Below are 22,991 nucleotides of genomic sequence, written 5' to 3' on the forward strand. Positions count from 1 at the left end.
TAGATGTTCTATTAAGCTGGGGATGTTGTCTCTTACTTAACCATTATGTGGCCAATGCATAGCACAATGTCTACCATGTAGTAGTTGCTCAAATATTCGTTTAATGAATGAGTGACTGAGAGTATGTGAGTGAAAAGACTGGTAAGATGTCAGGAAAATTTAGTTGACAAAATACCAGAAAGTGAAAAAGAAAGGGAAAAAATATCTCTATCATTTCATAGAGATTATCAGGGATTCTCTAATAATTAGTTGTTTAAATGATTTTTCTGAAACATTGAAATAGACAAGAATAGGAAGAAGAAATTAGCTTATTATTTGAAAGGGTTGGCTGCATTGTTCCAATAGCCTAATTTCTCATGATAGACCTTTTAAAGACAATTTTCAAAGTACTAGACAAATATAATCTCCTTTCCTTTCTGTTTTTGTTTTTGTTTGTTCATTTCAAAAAGACAGTCCTTCAGTTGTGGTTTTCAAGTTTTACTTTTTTAAAAATGTTTAATTAATATCTTTGTTTTCCTTTAGAGATTTAATAGATTGAGGAAAGAGAGGATCATTGCTAAGTTAGGTTATTACCACTTCACCAAAAATGTTTCCTTTTTTTCTTTCTAGCCACACCCAGGAGACTTCTCAGCAGTTGGCACCATCAGTAGCTTCAGCACGGAGCATGCCTGAGAGGCGGGAGAACCCAGCCACCACCAGACCAGGGGTGGCTGGTCTCACAACTGCTGCCGCCTTCAAGCCCCCAGGATCTCCCAACGTTATCAAGTCACCAAGCTGGCAACAGCCAAACCAAGCAGGTATGCCAAGGCAATCTCTTGCTTTTTGTTTTTCTTAAGTGTACTTATGAAAATGTCTTCAAGGATGTTTGATAGAATTCACTGGTGAAACCCATTCTCTAAGTAAGCTTTAAAAAGGTCTGCAAGAAAAAAATAAAATAAAAAATAAAAAGGTCTGCAAGGAACAGCTATAGCTATTTTTCTCTGAAGTATCTCATAAGCATTCTGTGTGTGTATGTTTGATACAATTGCCATTTGCTATTCATAATTAAAGAATTGGGAATTTCTTTGTTTCCCAGATCATTCAAGAAGCATGTGTGAATTGTAAACTTGGGGTCTTATTAATGAACTATATTGTTGGAAGATTAGCCTTGGAAATACATTTTAGTTTTGATAATATATACAAAATAACAACAGAAGCATTTATTGTCATCAATTACTGAAGAAAGAATCTTTGGCTTCTTATCCTCTGAAAATTTATGAGGCAGAAGTAGAAGAAGGTTACAGTACCAGAAAGAACATATTTATTCTGTTTTGTTTTATTTAAGTATAATTGACATAAAATATTAGTTTCAGCTCTATAACATAGTATTTTGACAATTCTGTACATTATACTATGCTCACCACATCAAATGTAGTTGCCATCTGTCACCATACAACATTATTATATTATTGACTATATATTCCCTATGCTGTACTTTTCATCCTTGTGACTTACTTATTTTATAACTGGAAGTTTATACCTCTTAATCCCTTTTACCTATTTTACCCATTCCACTGGCCCTTTACCCTCTGGCAACCACCACTTAGTTCTCTGTACTTAACGATTCTGTTTGTTTTACTTATTTGTTTATTCATCTGTGTGGTTTTTTAGATTCCACATATAAATTAAATCATCTGGTATTTGTCTTTCTCTGACTTATTTTACTTAGCCTAATACCCTCTAGGTCCATCCATGTTGTCCACCAAAGGAATGATCTCATTCTTTGTTATGGCTGAGTAATATTCCATTGTATATTTATACCACAACTTCTTTATCCATTCATCTGTCAGTGGACAATTGGGTTGCTTCACTATCTTAGCTATTTGTAAATAATGCTACAATAAATATAGGGATTGCATATATTTTGTTGTATTAGTATTTCTGGGTTTTTTATTTGGGTAAATACCCAGTAGTGGAATTACTAGATCCTATTACATTTCCAATTTTAAGTTTTTGAGGAATTTCTATACTCTTTTCCACAGCAGTTACACCAAATTATATTCCCACTACGATTCCCACTAATAGTGCACAAGAGTTCCCTTTTCTCCACATCCTTGCCAACACTTATTATTTCGTCTTTTAATTTTAGCCATTCTGACAGGTAGAAGGTGATATCTCATTGTGGTTTTGATTTGCATTTGCCTGATAATTAGTGATGTTGAGCATCTTTTCATGTGTCTGTTGGCCATTGATATGTCTTCCTTGGAAAAATGTTTATTTTTTTTATCCTCTGCCCATTTTTTAATCAGATGATTTGGGGGTTTTGGATGTTGCCTTAATCCTGTTCACCTATTTCACCCATCCTGCCACCTCCTAGTCTGGCAACCACCAATATAAGTTCTTTATATTTTGGATATTAACCTCTTACCAGATATATCATTTGCAAGTATCTTCTCCCATTCAGTAGGGAGAATTTTTGTTAACAAATTCTTTCTTTGATTTTGCAGTAGTCCCAATAGTTTATTTTTGCTTTTGTTTTCCTTGCCTGAGAAAACATATTTAGGAATATGTTACTAAGGCCAATGTCAAATAGATTACTGCATACGTTTTTTAAGGAGTTTTATTATGGTTTCAGATTTCAAAGCTGGCCTTAAATTCATTTTTAGCTTATTTTTGTGTGTGATGTAAGAAAGTGGTCCCATTTCATTATTTTGCATTTAATTGTCCAGTTTTTCCAGGAACATTTATTGAAGAGACTATCTTTTTTCCCTGTTGGAATGTTCTTGCCTTCTCTGTCATAGATTAATTGACCATGTAAGCATGGATTTATTTCTGGGTTCTGTATCCTGTTCTATTGATCTATGTTTCTGTGTTTGTGCCAGTAGCATACTGTTTTAAGTACTGTAGCTTTGTTGCATAGTTTGAAATCTGGGACTGTGATACCTCCAGCTTTGTTCTTTTTTCTCAAGATTGCTCGGTCTATTCAGGGTCTTTTATGGTTCCATACAAATTTTAGGATTGTTTGTTCTAGTTTTGTGAAAAATGCTATTGGCATTTTAATAGGGATTGCATTGAATCTGTTGATTGCTTTGGGTAGTAGGGATATTTTAACAATATTCTTCCAATCCATGAGCATGGAATACCTTTCCACTTATTTGTGCCATCTTCAATTTCTTTCATCAATGTTTTATAATTTTTCAGAGTATGGGTCTTTCACCTCCTTTGTTTTTTCCTAGGTATTTTATTATTTTTGGTGCAATTGTAAATGGGATTATTTTCTTTATTTCTCTTTCTGGTAGTTTGTTAGTGTATAAAAATGCAACAGATTTTTGTGCATTGCTTTTGTATACTGCAACTTAACTAAATTTATTAGTTCTGAGAGCTTTTTGGTGGAGTCGTTAGGGTTTTCTACATATACTATCATGTCATCTACAGATAGTGAGTTTTACTTCTTCCTTACCTATTTGGATGCCTTTTATGTCTTTTTTGTTGTCTAATTGCTGTGATCAGGACTATGTACTGTGTTGAATCAAAGTGACCAGGGTGGACATTCTTGCCTTGTTCTTGATCTTAGGGAAAAAGCTGTCAGCTTTTCATCATTGAATATGATGTTAGCTGTGGGTTTGTCATATGTAGCCTTTATTATGTTGAGGTATGTTCCCTATAAACCTACTTTGTTGAGAGTTTTTATCATGAACAGATGTTGAATTTTGTTAGATGCTTTTCCTGCATCTAATGAGATGATCCTATATGGTTTTTATCCCTCATTTTGTAATAGAGAATATTTGAATAGTAAGATGAAACAACTTGGGCTCAATATGGAAACCTGAGTTTTCATTCACTTCTACAGATAAATAGCTTTAGGTACAGTCACTTAACTTTTGACCCTCTGTCTTCTGATCTGTAAAATAAAGACAGATTAATTGATCCTCCTGTTTCTCCCAACATGAAATAAGGTGATGGTTATAGGACTAAAGGACTTCTCTTAACAAGAAGATGGGACTGTATACTTAAGTGTTTCCAGTCTCATCCTCAACTTTCATCTCTTCTCACTCTTTACACTCTCTGATCTGTCATCCAGAGACCTTGTACAGCCTCGCCACTGGTAATTTAGAGTCCTCTCTGTCCTGAACTCCATATCCTCAACACCGTTGACCTACTTGCTGTTTTCCAAGTGGCACCCCAACTACAGCATGTCCAAAAATACTATTACATATCTCTGGGAATGGTACATCCATCCAGTCACCAAATCTCCAGTGTAAGCTTGAGAACCTCCCACCTCTACCCTTATGTTCTCACCGTAACTAATATCTAATGATTTCACTTCTGTGCATTTCTCAAGTTTCTTTTCTCTGTGGTCAGAGCCATTGCCTTGGTTCAGGCCTTTGTCATTATAAACAACTTCTAAGTAATTTTCACTGTCTCCTCACCCCCTATCAATCTGTCCTACTCACTGCAGCAAGTATCTTTCTAAAACTCTTAATTTGCCCATTTGACTCTCCTGCTACAGATGCTTAACTGTATTTCTCCATTCCCTAACTTCTCATTGAAGTCTGTTTTCACTCTGGCTCTCACTAACTTCTCAATGTCATCTCCCACTGATTCCAAATTGTAATCTGTGGCATAGCCTTATTAAAGCATCTTAAGTTACTGAGACATGCCATGTTACTTGGCTTTAGAATGTTCTGGTCCTTCTTCATAGAATGCGCCTTTTTTTTTTTTTTTTTCACCTTGACCACTATAGAATTCTAGTCTTTTCCCATCAGTGTTGGGATATTGATTGAATACACGAGGGACTACTTTTAAATATATGTATATATATTATATTTAAATATATATGTAATATATATTTATTTCAAGAATTGCTTTAAGGATTGATCATTTATTAGTATTTAAGAATTTTTATAGTTGTTAGAATGGATATTTAGTTAATTTAATTTAGGAATCCATCTTTTGCTTTGCATTATCCATAGTATTTAAATATAATAGACACTAAACAATTTTATTATTAATGTTATCTTTAGAAAAATACTAATTATTTACAGTTAAAATTATTTCATAGTGTCATTTTGAATAGTTTTGAATTACCATTATGTGTTACTAATTTTACAGAGAAACTAAAATATTTTGTTGGGAGTCAAGAGATAAGCCATTGCATATGACCTAGACTATTTTAAAGACTACTTTATCACTTTAGAAAATTTAAAATATTTTTTTATTTTTTAAAGATTTTATTTATTCATAGAGACACAGAGAGAGAAGAGAGAGAGAGAGAGAGAGGCAGAGACACAGGCAGAGGGGGAAGCAGCTCCATGCAGGGAGCCTGATGTGGGACTTGATCCTGGACCCTGGGATCACGCCCTGGGCCAGAGGCAGGCGCTCAACTGCTGAACCACCCAGGCATCCCAACTTAAAATATTTAGATTAATATCTTGAGCTTCTGAAATTTCTGGACTGTTAACTTAGCAAGACCTGTTTTCTTGGGAGAAAATGTCAACGGATCAGCCCCCTAGGTTTTTAGTTGTTTTCCATTTACTTGAAGCTTATGTATGATGGTGGAGATTGGCTCTAATTATTCTGTATGTGCATATAGACTATAGAAAGTAACTTTAAGAAAAATCTCCTTGGTGTAGTAATTGAAAAGGAATAGGAGAATGTTTTTTAAAAGTGAGGGAAAAACTATCTGAGGTAGAAACTGATGGGAGGACATTAAGGATGTGCGCTGCAGAGGGCAGAAAGTCTATGTATTGCTTTTGGAAATTCAGAAACTATGGTCAAAATACCACTCTTAAAATGAGAAGAAAAAAATGGAGGCAGAATTCCTGGAGAATACAGTACAGCAAAATTACCACAAGAGGGCAACAGAATCCTGTCTTCTTTAAATGTATTTTGTTATTATCAAAGCAGTCAACACAACTATAATCATGATTCATATGGTTAATATTTAAAATATTATACTTTTTACAGAAAATATAAGTGAATTTAATTTGAACAAAACTATAAGAGTATAAACCATTGCACATTATATGACATTATAAAGCATTAATATCATAAAAAATGTTTTACCATTGTGAATCATTGTTGAATTACATCATCATGCTTAGCTCAAATTAGAAAATATTTGCAAGGGCACCTGGGTGGCTCAGTTGGTTAAGTGTCTGCCTTTGGCTCAAGTCATGATACCAGGGTCCTGAGCTCAAGCCTTACACTGGGCTCTGTTCTGCCGAAAGTCTGCTTCTCCCTCTCCCTCTGCTTGCCACTCTGCCTACTTGTGCACATGTGCCCTTTCTCTCTCTCTCTCTCTCTCTCTCTCTCTCTCTCTCTCTCTCTCTCCGCCCCCCCCGTCAAATAAATAAAATCTTTAAAAAAAGAAAAAGATATTTGCAGAACTTCTGTTTATTTTGCTCTAGGTGTGCTACAAACGCATTTAGTGTGTATTATATAATGTAAAAGTTACTTATTTTACACCATTTTGTAAGAATTGTAAAATAAATAGAAAATCCCCAGCCATGGGAAATATTTTGTTCTACTCTACCTTTAGTGTACCGTATTTAAAAACAAAATGAAACAAAAACATCTCAGAATCTACTCTTCCACTTTGATATGTAGTTTTAAGAGTTTTCTAATGCAAATAAAAAGATTTTTTGATTTAGAAGGGGATGGCTGTCTCATTACGAGTTTTTAGGCTCTTCACAATTCACCTGTGAAACTACAGTGCCAGAGCAGGAGAGGTAAAAACTAGAAAGGCCAGTTGCTGGCTAGCCAACTCCAATAAAGTATTGAGTTCTCCCACACCAAGAACTTCAGGTTTCTTTCCTTTGATACTTCACAGCTGTGTTCTAATGTAGGTGAAAAAAGACACCCCCACCAACATCATCAAAGAGTGACTATTATCAGTGATGTCATTTTAAAATAATTCCTAAAGTTGGGTGAGAAGGATGAGATAAAAATTACTAAGTTGCAGTCTGTAACCTATTCAGTTGATCCTGAAATCAATTGAATGGATTGTAGCCAGTATTTTCATTTAAAAAAATGAAATAAGGGCAGCCCGGGTGGCTCAGCGGTTTAGCGCTGCCTTCAGCCCAGGGCATGACCCTGGAGACCTGGAATCGAGTCCCACATCGGGCTCCTGCTTGGAGCCTGCTTTTCCCTCTGCCTGTGTCTCTGCCTCTGTGTGTGTGTGTGTGTGTGTGTGTGTGTGTGTGTGTGTGTGTCTCATGAATGAATGAATGAATGAATGAATGAATAAATAAAAATAAAAGAGAAGATATAAGAATATTTTACTATATTAAGTATTTTAACATAGTAAGAGTATGTAGGTATCATGCTACGAAAATGTGGTTTTAATTTATACATGTATGTATGTAAGTACAATCACACATATTTGGAATCAGCAGGTAAACAAGTATTTTGTGTCATAGTATTTCTTACTATGTTTTAGTAGTTAAGAAAAGATTTGGAAGTCATTTTTTCAAATAAGTATTTTAGACATACTTTTGTCTATTGGGATGACTAATATGGTTTTGAAATGATAGCCACCACGCCCCCCTCCCCCCGCCCACAAAAATAACCCCTGCATTGAAAGGCTGATTGAAATTTTAAGACCTACTAGTGTATTCTGAATCTGTCATGGGTTTCCATTACCTCCACTGAAGTTCTGACTTTGAATCTTAGAACATTTCATTTGTGGTGTTACATAGCTTATGTTACCCAGAAGTCTTTCAAGAATATAGTAATGCTACCAGTTGATAAAGAAGAACTAGGTGTGCATGTTAACAGCATCATCATTTAGATTGGATTATCTTTTTCTCAGGCATGTAGTTTAACATGCACCAGCACACATACATACACAAGTTTATCAGTGGCTAGCAAAGACCTATGTTATAATGCAAGATTGAAAAGTTCATAGTCTGCATGAAAGTATTAAGATACAAAAGAAGCAATAATCCAAGCTTGAATTTTGTGTAAGTTAGCAATACTATGTTCTATTTGCGCTGTGCCTTTAGTACTTTAATAATTCAGATATAGTAGTTCTTTTAGAAATGTTGACGTGGGGGCACCTGGGTGGGCTCAGTAGGTTAAGCATCTGCCTTTGGCTCAGATCATGATCCCAGGGTTCTGAGATAGAGCCTCACATTGGGCTCCCTGCTCAGCGGGGAGCCTGCTTCTCCCTCTCCCTCTGCCTGCTGTTCCCTCTGCTTGTGTTTCTCCCTCTCTGTCAAATAACTATAAATAATCAAACCTTAAAAAAAGTGTTGACTTGATCTAGAAAGATACATAAAAGGTGATACTTTTGTTAGTTTCGTTAGTTTTCAGAATTGGGTATTTGTACTTCTTAAAACATTTTAATTCACTATATTTGTATGTCTAATAGATGTTTTATTGCTTGAATTCTTCATGTTGTATATAATTAATAAGTAGCTAGATATTTTCAAAACCAACTTAAATTTTATGGTATGTTACAAATATGTTCCTATGTTTACATTTATGTTTATGATCTAATTTATTGTGTAATGTTTTCCCTAGATTTTCTTTAGGTTAAAGATTCCAGATTGGGTAAATTTAGTTCATTTGATGCAGATATAAAATATTTCTATTTTGGGACTCCTAGATGGCTCAATGATCAAGCATCTGCCTTTGGTTCAGGGTGTGGTCCTGGAGTCCTGGGATCGAGTCCCATATCAGGCTCCTTGCATGGAGCCTGCTTCTCCCTCTGCCTATGCCTCTGCCTCTCTCTCTCTCTCTCTCTCTCTCTCTCTGTGTGTCTCTCATGAATAAATAAATAAAATATTTTTAAAAAATCTCTATTTTACCAAAAATAGTCAGATGTTCTTCACAAACTCAGTCTTAAAAGTTATGAAGAGCCATTAGATGTTGGAAGCACATCAGTTTTCCAACTTGTTTAATTATATACAAAATGAGAATGACTAATTAATTAGAATATAAGCAGTGCTTTGCTAGACCAGGCCTATTGTTCATCCAACTAGCTTTGCTGACAGTGGGTGGCTATGAAGAATAGTAGTACCTGCCCTTTTGGCATGAATTTCAGAAGGCCAGAGATGTTCCCTAAAGGGAGCATTTGAACCTTTAATTTCTTTATCTGTTAAAATAAGGGTCTGAAGAAGTCCCCTGTAACATTGTTGTTATGTATGTATATATATAAGTAGGTCTGCATGCATACACGCCTAGGATGTAACATTTTGAAGTGTGTGGCACATAGATGATACTCAAGGAAGGTTAAGTTAAGTTTATACCTATTTATTTTAGTGACAGCATTAATAACTTACACTGCTAACATCCAGCAGAACAGTTCTCATGTGACTTCTCTGATTGAAAATGTTTTGGGTTCTCTGCTTCCCACACATTAAATGTTTGGCTTCTTAGCAGAGGTGAAGGTCCCTTTATTACCTTGTACCAACCTTCTTCTCCAGCCTATTTTGTAATACAGTTTTTCATGTTCTCTGCAGTCCTGTCACACTAAAGTTCAAGAGTCCATACCATTCCTTGGGCACACACCTCTGTGCTTTGTAAAGCTACCCCTTTTATTTGAAATGCTTTTCCACTCTTCCACCCCTGAAAAATTTCTATTCACTCTTCAAGACCAAATGTTATCTCCTTGGTGAACCTTTCTCGAGCCCTCGAATAATTGCTATCCTTTCTCTGTGTCCCTACAAAATGTTGATGATGGCTTTATTATAGCATTCATCATATTCATTGTAATTGTTTACATATGTGTCTTTTACTGCTGTTTTTAGATCCCCTTAAGGACTACGACTGAGTCTTACTAATCTTTTGTTTTACACTACCTAAATAATACCTGGCACAGATTATAGGCCTTCAGTAAATGACAAAGCCTGAGTAAGTGAGTGGGTGGATAGGTCAGTTTGTTGTATTTTGGATATCTTCTTCATATGATTTGAGGGATTCACAAGACATTGTTCTTTCCTCCTGCCAGACTTGAAATTCCCACAAAAGTCATTGAATAAACATAGATGTGCTGTCTGCTAAAGGCTGACATTTGAAAACTACACACATTGCTTAAGGGAGCAGAGAATTCCACTCTTCTTGAAGCATTAAACTGCCATAAGATTTAAAAGTTGTGAACATCAGCAGTACTATGACCAGTACTATATTATTTATCTCTAGTAATTAAAAAAGTTTGTAATAGATCTGAAGCCCTATGGTAGGAATTTATTTCTTTAAAAATATGGGAATATATGGCCTATAAAGAACCAAGCAGTGGAATGCAGAGGAAATATTAGGGATAGCCACTCATTTTGTCAATGTGGACATATTAATGTGGATGCAAATTAAAGCACCAGTAAATAACAGAAATCAGCAAAGAAAGTGCAAAGACTTAAGGCAGATTACAAATCCAGGTCAGAAGACAGGAAGGTCTGGATCAATGGAAAGAAAAAGACCAATAAAGTTCCAATGATACAATCTTGAGAGAGAATATTTGTTTATATTAGGGTTTATAGTGGAGTCATATTTTATGCAGGAATAAAGTGTTAATACTTAGGCCTACAGTAAAATCATATGTAGCTAATGTCCTTTGAATACTTTTAGGAAGAAGCCAAGTTGGAAAGGGAACAAGATGGCAAAAGCTCTCAGAGAACTTGGCTTCTTGGAGGGAGAACAAGTCATTCAGTATGTTCAGGACTATATAGTAGCCAGAAAGAAATTACATGGGTTAATGGAGGCCTGGTCAGAAAGAAGGGCTTTGAAAGTAAGAATGTGGATTGATGCAGAAAGGAAGCCTTTGACAGATTTGTAAACTTGAAAGTGACAATCAGGTTTGCATTATTAAAAGATCATTATAGCGTTAGTGTATTTAAAAGATCATTATGACCTCAGCATAAAGATTAAGATTGGAGTCCTGGAGACTAAATTAAGAGGTCATTGAGGAAATTCAGGATAGTGATGATGATAATGAATATTGCTATGGAACAATGGCATGGGAATGGAGAGAATTCCAAGGACAAGAGAATGCAGCTTCACACTTTAACCTGACTGGGAGGCAAGTTCTAACCAATGCTTTTCCAGGGAGCTTTATTCCCTAGAAAGCATTTATTTATCCATTGTTAAAACACTAGTAGGGATCATATTTGGCTTCCAGAAACTATACTTGGTTTTGAGTAAGTCCTATTATGGAATAGATTGGTTGAATATGTCTAGAGTTTTTTTAATGTAATGTGTCTAGTTACAAAATATAAATCTGAGTGGGTTGCTTCTTGCATTATATTTGAGAAATAAGTTAAAATTTACTTTTATAACATAACATACTTTTATAGTCTATTTGTACAGTATTTCCATAGGCAAGAACATTAATTTCCCCTAAATCATCATCTTCTAAATGTTGACTCTTTTTCAGTTCTTTATAGTTGCAATTATGAGATTGGTAGCTTTGACATTAGCATTCCTTGCCTTTGCAAGAAGGACTTGTGTTACATGTTGTCATGGAAATAAACATTATGAGATGGTGGAAAAGGGTTTTCTTATAAGACAGAAGAAGAAAAATTCTATTGAGTCCCACCAGTCAAAAATTAAAAATTAAATTAAATACTCATGTTGTATATATGTGTATAGAAAATTCAGAAAGCTTTAAATCCATAGATATGCTTAAATTTTTTTCATTAATTATAGGATTTTCTTCTTTCCCACTTTCAAAATAGGTAGCTTTTAAGAGCATTTGTGATGATTCTTAATTATATTATGTTAAGTAATAAATAACTTAGAATTTCTTACTCAGAAAATCATTTAGCTATATAATATTCGCTAATATTGTAATCACCATTTTCTGTAGAAAACTGACTATTTCATAAAGCCATTGAAAATAAAAAACTCTGTTGTGTTTTCTCTTATAGTAAGTAGTATTGTCTAGTTGTGCTGGGATTTTGCCTTTTGCTGTTTTCATTAGCAGCTCTTACAGCTTGTTGGAATAATGCCACTTTGGTGCTTTTATTGTTTGTACACACAAGTCCCTGTTTATTCTTATGTCCCCTGATATTGGCAAGAAATTATTGAATTTCTTTTTTTTTTTTTTACTTTTCTTATTAAATATATCAATGGAGGCAGACATGCTATTGATGAAAGAAATGGTGTTTAGTTGATGGTGACATAATACGCTAGCAGTATTTTATCATTTAGTATTAGGTATTTATAATCTGATACTCCTATTGAACAAATGTGTCATATTATATGTATATAATCCTTTTACTAGTGAATTTCTTTTTATATTTTTGAAACAGTTTTAATATATGTAGGTAAGGCAAGACCTCATAATTTACAGTGAGATTTATAAAAATTGCTAATTCTTCTTAAAAACATGAATTATGTTTTGAAGAACACAGTGCAAGGAAGCTGTAAATAGAAAAGTTAGGATCATTTGAAGCCTTTTTAGGGCCACAGTAAATTTCTTTTGGTCAAATGAAAAAGGGAAAAAAACACACCTTTTAAAAATGAATATTTAGTTAATTTTAGCTTCCGTTGAATCCTTTCTTGGAGAATAATCACCATCCCCATTTGGGTATTTAGAACTCAGAAATATAATGAGTAATCTTGAAGGAAGCAAAAAAACCTTGCTTAACAGTAAAATTGTGGGTATCATTGATTAGTAATAATAGAACTTTTTAAATATCTTTTTACTCAGGGTGTACAATAAGGCAATGTCATTAAAATTTTAAATGGGCATCATTTTACAAATGAGGTAAGAGAACCTGAGAGAAGTCAAAGGAGTTGTTCAGAACTGAGTTAAATTCAGCTATTTTGACTAAGTAGTACATTTTCTTGTATCACAAGATAATATCAATGACTATATTTAAAGAGGACTAAATCCACTCTGTAGAAAAGGGTCTGGCTTTGAACAGGGTGGATAAACCAGGGAGTGGCAACTACTACGGTCTGCTTTAAATAACATTTTCTTTGCATCTAAACTCCATTTTTAAAATTTTAGCTAAGATTCTAGTCAACATGACCTTTATTGTGCCCTGCCTCTGCTGCATTTTAGCAATAAAGAAAAGCTTATTTATTCATTATGGACAGAGCTTTGGAGAGATCTGATTTTTTTTTTTCCCCCAGAAAGACTCAGATGTATTTATAAGATCTGATTAGATCAAAGATTGAATGATGTGCATCTCAGTTATAAGTGGATATAAATTTTATCTTTTATTTGAAGTCTAAAGAAGATAGGGGTGAAAAAGGAAATTACAGTTTCTACAACCATCCCAAATTTCATTGTAGGCTTTACGTTACAGTAATAAATCGAGATAACTAGATTTGCTTAGCTAAGATGGATAGATTTATTGGTTCCATTTTAAAATTTTTATATGAATAAGTAAACTGCTACCAGTTGCATATGTTTCATCTCTTCTAATAATGTTTTACTGCCATCTGCTCCCTGCATTTTGACATCATTAAACTAAATAGTCCACTTGCCATAAAGGCCGGACTGGAGCTGTCCATTGTCAAAACTGAAGTGTGAAGCATGTAAATATGCTTGTCTTTTTATATAACAAGTAGATTTTGGTTTGCAATCATGATTCTAAGGAAAAAATAAGACAACTATTAATTACCTTATTTTTCTTTTTTCCTAAACTGGAATTTATTTGTGTTGGAAGCTTTCTCATGCTGATACAGGAGCATAGTTATGAAAGCTCTTCTTTCTCCCCATTTTTCTTTCATTCTGAGATTAAAATATTAAATCTTCTCTGAGTGAAGATACCTGGACTTATTCCTATATGATTTTCATAAAGTTTTTATTTATTAATTGATGCATATGGTTTAAACCAGGAATTGGCAAACTATGGCCCTTGGTCACATCTGGCCCTCCACCTGTTTTTGTAAATAAAGTTTTATTGGATCACTGACATTGTCATTTCTTTACATTTGTTACTTGATGTCTGTGGCTCCACTACTACTGCAATGGCAGAGTCGAGTAATTGCCACATACACTGTATGTCCCACAAAACCTAAAATAATTACTCTCTGGCCATTTACAGAAAAAAAATTGCCAAATCTAGGTATAACCACAGGAATAAGAAAAATTTTGCTTGATAATTCTTTACAGTAGATGCAGACTTTTCTCAGAGTCCAGAGCACTCTTGACAGCAGTAATCTGAAGGCACTCTGTTGCCTATTTGTTTGTGAACATCACCTGTGAGAAGATAAACTCTTCGGGCCAGGTATCTTATTCTTTCATACCAAGAGTTCCTGTATCTAAAACATTGTATGTGTTCTCTAAGTAGTTGTTGAACTAATTGATAATTTATTTTTTTAATCATGTAAGATCTTATGTCAGAGTGTAGTAACAATTGACATTTACGAAGCATTTCTTATACATTCAAGAAAACATTTTACTTATACCACCTCATTTAAGCCTCCCACACTTTGAGGTAGTTGCTGTTTTACAGGTGAGGAAATGTAAAACATTTCTGCATTCATGGAGCTAGGAATTAGCAGAACAAGGAGCCCAAGTGTTATCTTAAAATTATCATTATGTTAGATCTATTGCTTCCTCCAGCATAAAATAGCTGAGCAGTGTTCTCTGCTTTTAAAAGATGAGAAATTCAAACATAATTTTGGGTAATGATAATAAACTGTTATCTATTTCAGAGATCTAATGGCTTTAACTGAGAGAGCTATCTTAGAGAATTAGTGGTAGTAGTAAGAGAAATGTAAGGAGTATTCCAAGTTTTCAATTTTCCAGTAAATTGTATTCATCATGTGAGACATTGTTGATATTGTTTGACATGAGAAACACTCCTTAAATTTTATTCCCCTTTCTGCTTCAGTTTGTGATTTTGCAGGGTTTTTTTTATGTACATTAAAAGAATTCTATTTATATGAGCAACTCAAACCTGAGGCAACTTTCTCTTTTATTTCTGAGACTAGGCTGCTTTCTCACTTATATAAATAGATGAAAATTTGTGGGAAAATGGTAAAAGCCAAGCCCATTTGGATTTTGTGTTACTTTGGAAATAAGATATGTCAAAACTCTAGGTGTAAGGTGAGTATAATTAATTTTAATATATGTCCTTTACAGTTCTCTCATCAAAATAAAAGCAAAATTTTACAAATTTAATATTTTAAATAAATTCTTAGTTTAGATTCTGTATGAGTTCAGCAGTGATCCTCTTTAGTATTCCTGAGGTTGTAAATGATGCCTCAGATTTTTCATTTTTTAAAAATAATTTATCTGCATTTTTCTTTTTTGTTTCTTTTTATTATTCCTCTCCTCTCCTCCTTTCTTCCCCCTGCCTTTTCTTTAACATGAAACACATTGACCACCCACAGAGCAGGTTTTGTCTTCCCATTGTAAAATTAGAAATTGTAACAGTGATACTAGATTATTTAGAAAATTCTATGTATAACTGATAAAATGTTGATTTCTAATTGAATGATGGCAAAGCCAGAATATTTTAAGATCTCATATCTTTATCTGCAAGGTACACACTAGCTTTCTTTTGCTTGTAACTGATCATATGGAAGTTTTCTGTGTAAGGTCAGCTAGTCAGGAGAAAAAGGCAAGCACATATATCCCAAATTTTAATGATGTGTGATGCAACAAATTAAGAAAGAGAACTGAACCTAATCCAAGTCCCCATGCTCACTTTTAATTAAGACACTCTATATCCAGTTTAATCTGGGTTCTTAGAGTTGAAAGGCTGGTTGCTAATGGAAGAAACTAACCTCCTGAAGTTGTGGAAATATTTGATACTTAGCCTTGGGCACACCTGTTCCAATTCTTTATGGCATACATACCAGCATTCTCCACTGCTTAGAGAACTGATAATAGTTTAATCTGTGTATTTTGCTTTTAATCATTGAATAAAAAAATCGTTGATTCCATTTAATAAATTTTGCAGAAACCTGTCTAGAATGTACTTTCCTCTGATCCTAGATCTTGGCTTAACTTTAAACCTTTTCTATTTGTACTGGTTATGATTTCATCCCTGGATAATGAAGAGGAGACTGTTGGTTATGCTTTCAACACAAGGAGCTTGACAGACAAAATGCATGGATTCTATGCTTCTCTTGGCCACCATCTGTTCAAGATGATTGGTGAAGGGGCAGAGAAGAAAGCACTTGCTACACACGATAATATGCAAGTGTGTTGCCATCACTGCTACCCGATTTAGTATGTGTAAAATTTCTACCATACCTTTGTGAACAAATTCTCTGAGATGTAGAATTACAATACTTTATCTCCTCAGGGGTGCCAGAATGTCACTTTGATGTAGCCCAGTTATTTATATGAGTACAACATTAGCCTTGGTGTTTATAACTGGAACACCCCTTGCATCTGAGCCAGTTGTTTTTCACACCATAAACCTCACATATGACTTCTGTCTTGTTGAAGCTGTAAACATTTGTCTTTTTTCTCTTGGGGAGGGAACATTAGTATTCTTGATATAAGCCTATTTCTGACTTAATAAGAATGAACTATTAACAGGGTTTAGAAAAATATTTTATGCTTATTCCTAGATTTATTGGCATAACTTTCTCTGTTGCTTTATCTTAATTCAAATGTAGTAGTTGAAAGATTCACAGCAATGTAGAGTTTGTACAACAAAAAATGAATTTAACCTTCAAATGCTCAAGCCTATTTGTCATTAGCAAAAGTACTAGATCTATAATTTTATTTTTCTTTCTGAAGCATTTATATACATCCTCTTAAATGTATATCTCTCAAAACATGAAGAACCTAGCCTTTTATTCATATGTTTATTTCAAGAACTTTGTAGCCATTAATTATAATGGCTGAAAAGTATGGGCAGCTAGATTTAAGGAAAGTTAGATCTCTATAGGAAACTCATCTTTTATAGAATATGTGAAGGGCTTTAAAGTGATAATATAAGCTGTTAGGCACAGCAGGGCAAATAAAAAACAGTACTTTCATACATTGTTCCTAAATTGATCCTGGCAGGCTCGTTAAGGAAATAAAAGTAGCAGAAATTAATAATCTCAAGTTATCACTATCCTGTCCTTCTAAACTAATCCAGAATGAGAACTTCCAGGTTTAGACCACATTTGCAGAGATCTGCCTTCATAGTTTCATAGGTCATCACTGACTGGCAAAGAATTTGACACTGTGGGCACATAATAAATATTTGATGAATGAATGCATAAGGACATAGATTTTGGAGTCAGATACAAAAGTTTTTGGGGGACGCATGAGTGGCTCAGTGGTTGAGTGTCTGCCTTCGGCTCAAGGTATGATCCCAGAGTCCTAGGATCAAGTCCCGCATTGGGTTCCATGCAGGGAGCCTGCTTCTCCCTCTGCCTATGTCTCTGCCTCTCTCTCTCTCTCTCTCTCTCTCTCTTTGTGTCTCTCATGAATAAATGAGTACAATCTTTTTTTTAAAAAAAAATGGTTTTGAAACCTAAATTTTCCACTTTCCTCCTTTGGCTTACATCATGCACTCTTCTGGTTTTTCTCCTACTTCTCTGTGTTCCCGAAGTACTTAGATTATTTGCTTTACCCTATGAACTCTTCTGTTTTCATTCTCACTTTCCCTGAACAATCTCATTAACTCCCACAGCCTCAAATGTCATCAATATGCTAATGACTCTTGAATCAATTCTTGCAGCCTTGATCTTTTTTCAGAGTTCCTATATACAATAGACGGTCTGTACTTAGATGAACCACAAGCACCTTCCACTCAAAAAAAAAAAAAAAAAAAAAAAAAGGAGAGGCAGAAAAGCTATGAGCTCTGTGAAGGCAAGGGTTATTCATGTTTTGTTACCTGCTGTGTACTCATGCATAATATAGTGCCTGCCACGTTGTTAGGTTCTCAGTATATACTTGACTAAATGAAGATCTATAATTACACTCATTATCTTTCCATCATTCTGGCACTGTTTAGTGATCCATAACTTTCTTTAAACTTCATGAGGGCAGAAATTTTGTTTCTGTTATTCAGGGTGGTAAAGCCTAGCAAATTATTTGGTATGTAGTAGTTGTTCAAAAAACATTTTGCTCATTTTGTTGCTCTACATGTCCTTGGTCAAGTCACTTATCCTCTCTGAGCTTTATATTCTTGATCTATTAAATAGTAATATTAATGCCTTATAACCTTGTAAAGATCAAACAATTCAGTTGCCCAATGTGGGACTTGATCCTGGGACTCCAGGATCACAGCCTGGGCTAAAGGCAGTACTAAACCGCTGAGCCATCTGGGCTACCCTCTTTAACTTATTACTATAGAAAAAAGTTCAAATACACACACACATATATAACTAGAGACTTGGTTTCTTCTATAGATATGTTGAAAATGGTGGGGAGATGAAAGGGATTATAGGCTAAAAGCAATTTAAGAGGCATATAACCAAATGTAGCAAGTGGACCTTACTTGGATCCTGATTAATATTGGGCTGGAGTGTATGCAGTAGGCAGAATAATGCCCTCCCCGAAGATGGTCATGTCCTTATACCTAGAATCTATGAATATGTTATATTACATGTCTCAGGTGAGCTAGGGATGAAGATGGAATTCTGAATGCTCTCAGCTGACCTTAAAATGGGGATATTATCCTGTCTTATCCTGGGGAGCCCAGCATAATCACAAGGATCTTTAGAACTAGAAAATGGAAGAGAGGAGTGATAAAGTAATGCAGAACGTGTTGCTGGCTTTGAGGTGGCAGAAGAGGGCTATGAACCACAGAATTTGGGAGCCTCTAGAAGCTGGAAAAGGCAAGGAAAGGAGTTTTCCCTAGAGCCTCCAGAAAGAGATTGCCCTGCCAACACCTTGACTTTGGCCCAGCAATAGCCGTGTAGGAGAACTGTAAAGCAGTACACTTGTGTTGTTTTTACATAGCAACAATAGAATACTAATACAGGCGTTAATCATGAAAAATGGAAAATTGGTTATTTGATCATGTTTAGGAAAATTCCTTTATTTTAGGTGTGATAATGGAGATATAGTTAGGTTTTTTTTTTTTTTTTTTTTTTAGTTTTTTTTTAGTTAGGTTTTTAAAAAAGAATGTTCTTTTAGAAATGATACTGAAATATTAAGGATTACGTGACCTTGAATTTGCTTCAGAATGGTTGGGAAGTGGCAGGGAGTGAATGGCATGTAAATAAAACATATCAGCTATAAACTGATAAATTGTTAAAACTTGCTTCTTTTTCTTTATTAAATTTTACTGGTTTTTAAAATAATTGTTTCCTTAGCATCCTCTAAAGATGGTTAATGCTAATGATTTTTTGGTTTTTGTTTTTAAATTTTCGGAATCATTGTGAGCTCATGGGGCTAAACATATTTGAAGTATTTTAGTCCATGGTTATTATCCTTATTAACGCTCAAACCATCTCATCTACTTCTTCGAAGTCCATTTGATACAGCCATAGTAGTCTTTGATAGCTTTCTTCCTTTTCTTTTTTTTTTTCTTTCTTCCTTTTCTAATATGATAAGATATTCTAGACTTCCCCTGTTTATTTTCTGTCCTAATCCTAGAATTAGTGGTTCTTTAAGAAGTCTGGTTCCTTTTAATGGGAAGTTGATAATTTTGGTACTGGAGTCAATTCATTCTCTGAATAAAGATATATTAAGCAATATGCCAGGGATGGTTCTAGGTGCTGGAGATATTTCAGTGAACAAAACAGTGTCCCTGGCCTCAACGTGTGGAGAGATAGAGAATAGAAAAAATAGAAAGAATAGAAAATTTGCTAGATGGGGATGAGCACTGTGGAAAAAGATAAACCAGTGAAGGACTATAGGGAATGCTGGTTTGTGGTAGGGGGTTGCTATTTCATATAGGATGGTGAGAGAAAGCAACATTAATAAAATAGCCTTTAAGAAGACAATCTGGGGGATCCCTGGGTGGCACAGCGGTTTAGCGCCTGCCTTTGGCCCAGGGCGCGATCCTGGAGACCCGGGATCGAATCCCACATCGGGCTCCCGGTGCATGGAGCCTGCTTCTCCCTCTGCCTGTGTCTCTGCCTCTCTTTCTCTCTCTCTGTATGACTATCATAAATAAATAAAAATTAAAAAAAAAGACAATCTGAAGGAAATGAGAAAGAAAACCATGCAAATAACTAGGAATAGTATTTCCAGGAGGAGGGAAGAGGAAGTACAAAGGCACTGAATCAGAAGCATACTGGCCATTTAGAGAAGTGGTGAAGAAGCCAGTGAGCCTTTCATGTAATGGGCAAAGGGAAAGTGGCAGATCAGGTCAAAGAGGTAGTAGGAATCAGATTCTAGAGGATCATTAGTTAGAAGGGAGCTGTTGGAGGGTTTTGAGCATGGGTTTGACTTAGGTTTTTCCAGCCTCTGTATTGTTGACAAGAGTAGAAGCAAGATCTCTAGGCAGTCACTGTAGTAAGTCAAGCAAGGGATGTTGGTGGCTTAGACTAAGGATAGATGTACTATGGAGATGGTAAGAAATCATTAGGTTACATATTTCTCATATTGTTGTGAGCAGTTCATCTTCTAACACCAAACTTGCTCTTTTACTGAATGATATATTCATCAATTCAAAAGCACAACGTCTTAATCTACCTTAGAAGATACTAGCTAGCTACATCTGTTGTTACTTTAGTTTCTATTTTGGGTTATCATCCCACCCCAGCCCCAACTGGCTTAAGTTAAGTTTCCAAGTAAGGTTTAACATGATGTAGTGTTTTTTTCATCTATTACATATCAGTAATAAGAATATTTGGGACACCTGGGTGGCTCAGTGGTTGAGCGTTTGCCTGTGGCTTGAGGCATGATCCTAGAGTCCTGGGATTGAGTCCCACATCGGGCTCCCTGGAAGGAGCCTGCTTCTCCCTCTGCCTATGTCTCTGCCTCTCTCTGTCTGTCTCTCATGAATAAATACATAAAATCTTTAAAAAAAAAAAAAAAGGAATATTTTATTGGTAGTTGAAAAATTTGACTTGAACCAAAAGAATTAACCAATCATCCCACCCCAGCCCCAACTGGCTTAAGTTAAGTTTCCAAGTAAGGTTTGACATGATGTAGTGTTTTTTTCACCTATTACATATCAGTAATAATAATGTTTGGGACACCTGGGTGGCTCAGCGGTTTGGCGCCTGCGTTTGGCCCAGGACGTGATCCTGGAGTCCTGGGATCTAGTCCCACGTCGGGCGCCCTGCATGGAGCCTGCTTCTCCCTCTGCCTGTGTGTGTCTCTGCCTCTCTCTCTCTGGGTCTCTCATGAATAAATAAATAAAATCTTAAAAAAAAAAAAAGAATTAACCAATCAATTTCATGCCTATTTAATTTAAGTACAGTCTGGCCAGGTGTTTAATGTATACATTATAATTTTCACTATTTTTTTATGTATTGGTTTAGAATTAATAGCCTTTTTTGAGCAGGGATAGAAAGCAAAAATATCAAATAACCCACTTTATTTTTAATACAGTTAGAAAACATCTGATTTCAGATAATTCACACACTGTACTACCAACTGTTGTATTGGTCTTAATCTCTTGTTTTCTCTCCAAAAACTATTTGTATAAACAAGCTGAGCTATTTTTGAAACACAGTAAATAGATAATTTTGAATCCCTTATGTATTTTATAATATTATATAGTATGTAATTATAATATTATACATGTTACACATATTATTATAATTATCTAAAATTGCCTAAAACTTGTGTTAACTAATTTGCTGAACAACACAAACCTGAATCACCTGTTTGGGAAATAATGCAGCTAAGATCTTTCTAGGGTGAAGAATTTTCATTATATCTTTTCCAAATATTACAAAGATTTTCCTAACAACAGGAGGTAGGTATCCTACCTAAATTAATGACTCAATTTTTAAAAATTGTTCATCTCCAATTTATAGTCTGTAGTCCAAAAGAGGTGACTTTATTTCCTTGTTGTAAGTTAAATTCATGTTTAGTAAGTCAGGGATCTGTTTGCTTTTTAAAAATGTATTGTTTCTTAGATTTCTCCATTGTTTGGAAAACTAGCAACTTAGCATATTTGACAGCTTTCCATCCTATATACTGAAAAAGTATTCTAGTGTGCTGCTAGTTTTATATACTAATTTATGTTTATTTAATAATATTCTTTATAATCCTGTAGTGCTGAGAAACAAAAACATGGAATAGGTATGAATGTATGTCATTCTAAACCTTTAGTTGATTCATAAATAACCATTCTAAAGTTAATAAGATATTCTCACTAATACTATTGGTTTAGAGAGTAGCTAGTAGCTTTAAATTTCTGGATGCATTTTGTAGTGCTGTATTTTATACAAAAGAATAAAAATTAACTTTCCAACATGGTCCCTGTGGGGTAGAGATTAGCCACAAAGAAGCCAAATTTAATGACAGTTGCTTAAGATTAAAGTTAAAAAGGCAAACTTGAGTCAAGAACTAACTTCTTCCTAATGTTCTCATTGTGACACTACTGACTCATTCATTCATTATTCAGTTTGAGTAAGTCACTTAAATTTTTTGTGACTTAGATTCATAGATTATGAAATGGGGCTAATTTAATGATCCTATTTAATAGCTCTAGTAGAACTTAAAAGAAATAGTTGTTTTTATTCCAAATAAGTAGATTGTCATCTTTAAACTACTAACTCTGAAGCGATGTATATTTTTTTTTCTACATAAAAGTGGTTTTTATGACAGGTTCAATAAATGCGAAGTATTTTGGTCTCTGTACCACCCATGGAAGATTGTTTTTCTCTGCACAGTAGTGCAGTTCTCTACAGAATTATTGAGGAAATGGGGCTCATTTTGTGGTGCCTTCCCTGTCTCAAGACCTCACCTTCTTACACCTCCCTCTCCCCATTAAGCCAAGTGAGCAGAGGCCAGGGCTTGGCACTTGATGGCTCAAAAGTTGCCCATTTCTGATCTAAAGTAGTGAAAAATCCAATCTGAAGAAATGAAACATCACTTTATTCATACGGGAAGTAACTATGCCTTGGAAATGTTCAGGACTTAATAATTAGCAAAGCTTGTGTAGCTTTGTGTGCGGGCCAATGTACTAGCAACACAGCAACAAAACAGAGGTGTGAGAATTTCAGTCTTATCCAAAGTGGTTAAAATA

At 34.8% G+C, this 22,991-nt stretch overlaps 1 protein-coding gene across 27 annotated transcripts in view; it reads left to right on the top strand.

Moving 5' to 3' along the window:
* The window catches only part of PDLIM5 (PDZ and LIM domain 5), a 211,448-nt gene that overhangs the window by 160,376 nt on the left and 28,081 nt on the right, over window positions 1–22,991 (top strand). For all 27 annotated transcript variants that reach the window (XM_025424333.3, XM_049104951.1, XM_025424350.3 and 24 more), the window contains one exon: window positions 610–797. In XM_025424333.3, coding sequence (XP_025280118.3) covers window positions 610–797 — 188 coding nt within the window. The remainder of the gene's footprint in view (window positions 1–609; window positions 798–22,991) is intronic.

Source organism: Canis lupus, chromosome 32 (genome assembly GCF_003254725.2).
Source record: "Canis lupus dingo isolate Sandy chromosome 32, ASM325472v2, whole genome shotgun sequence".
Classification (NCBI taxonomy): Eukaryota; Metazoa; Chordata; class Mammalia; order Carnivora; family Canidae; genus Canis; species Canis lupus.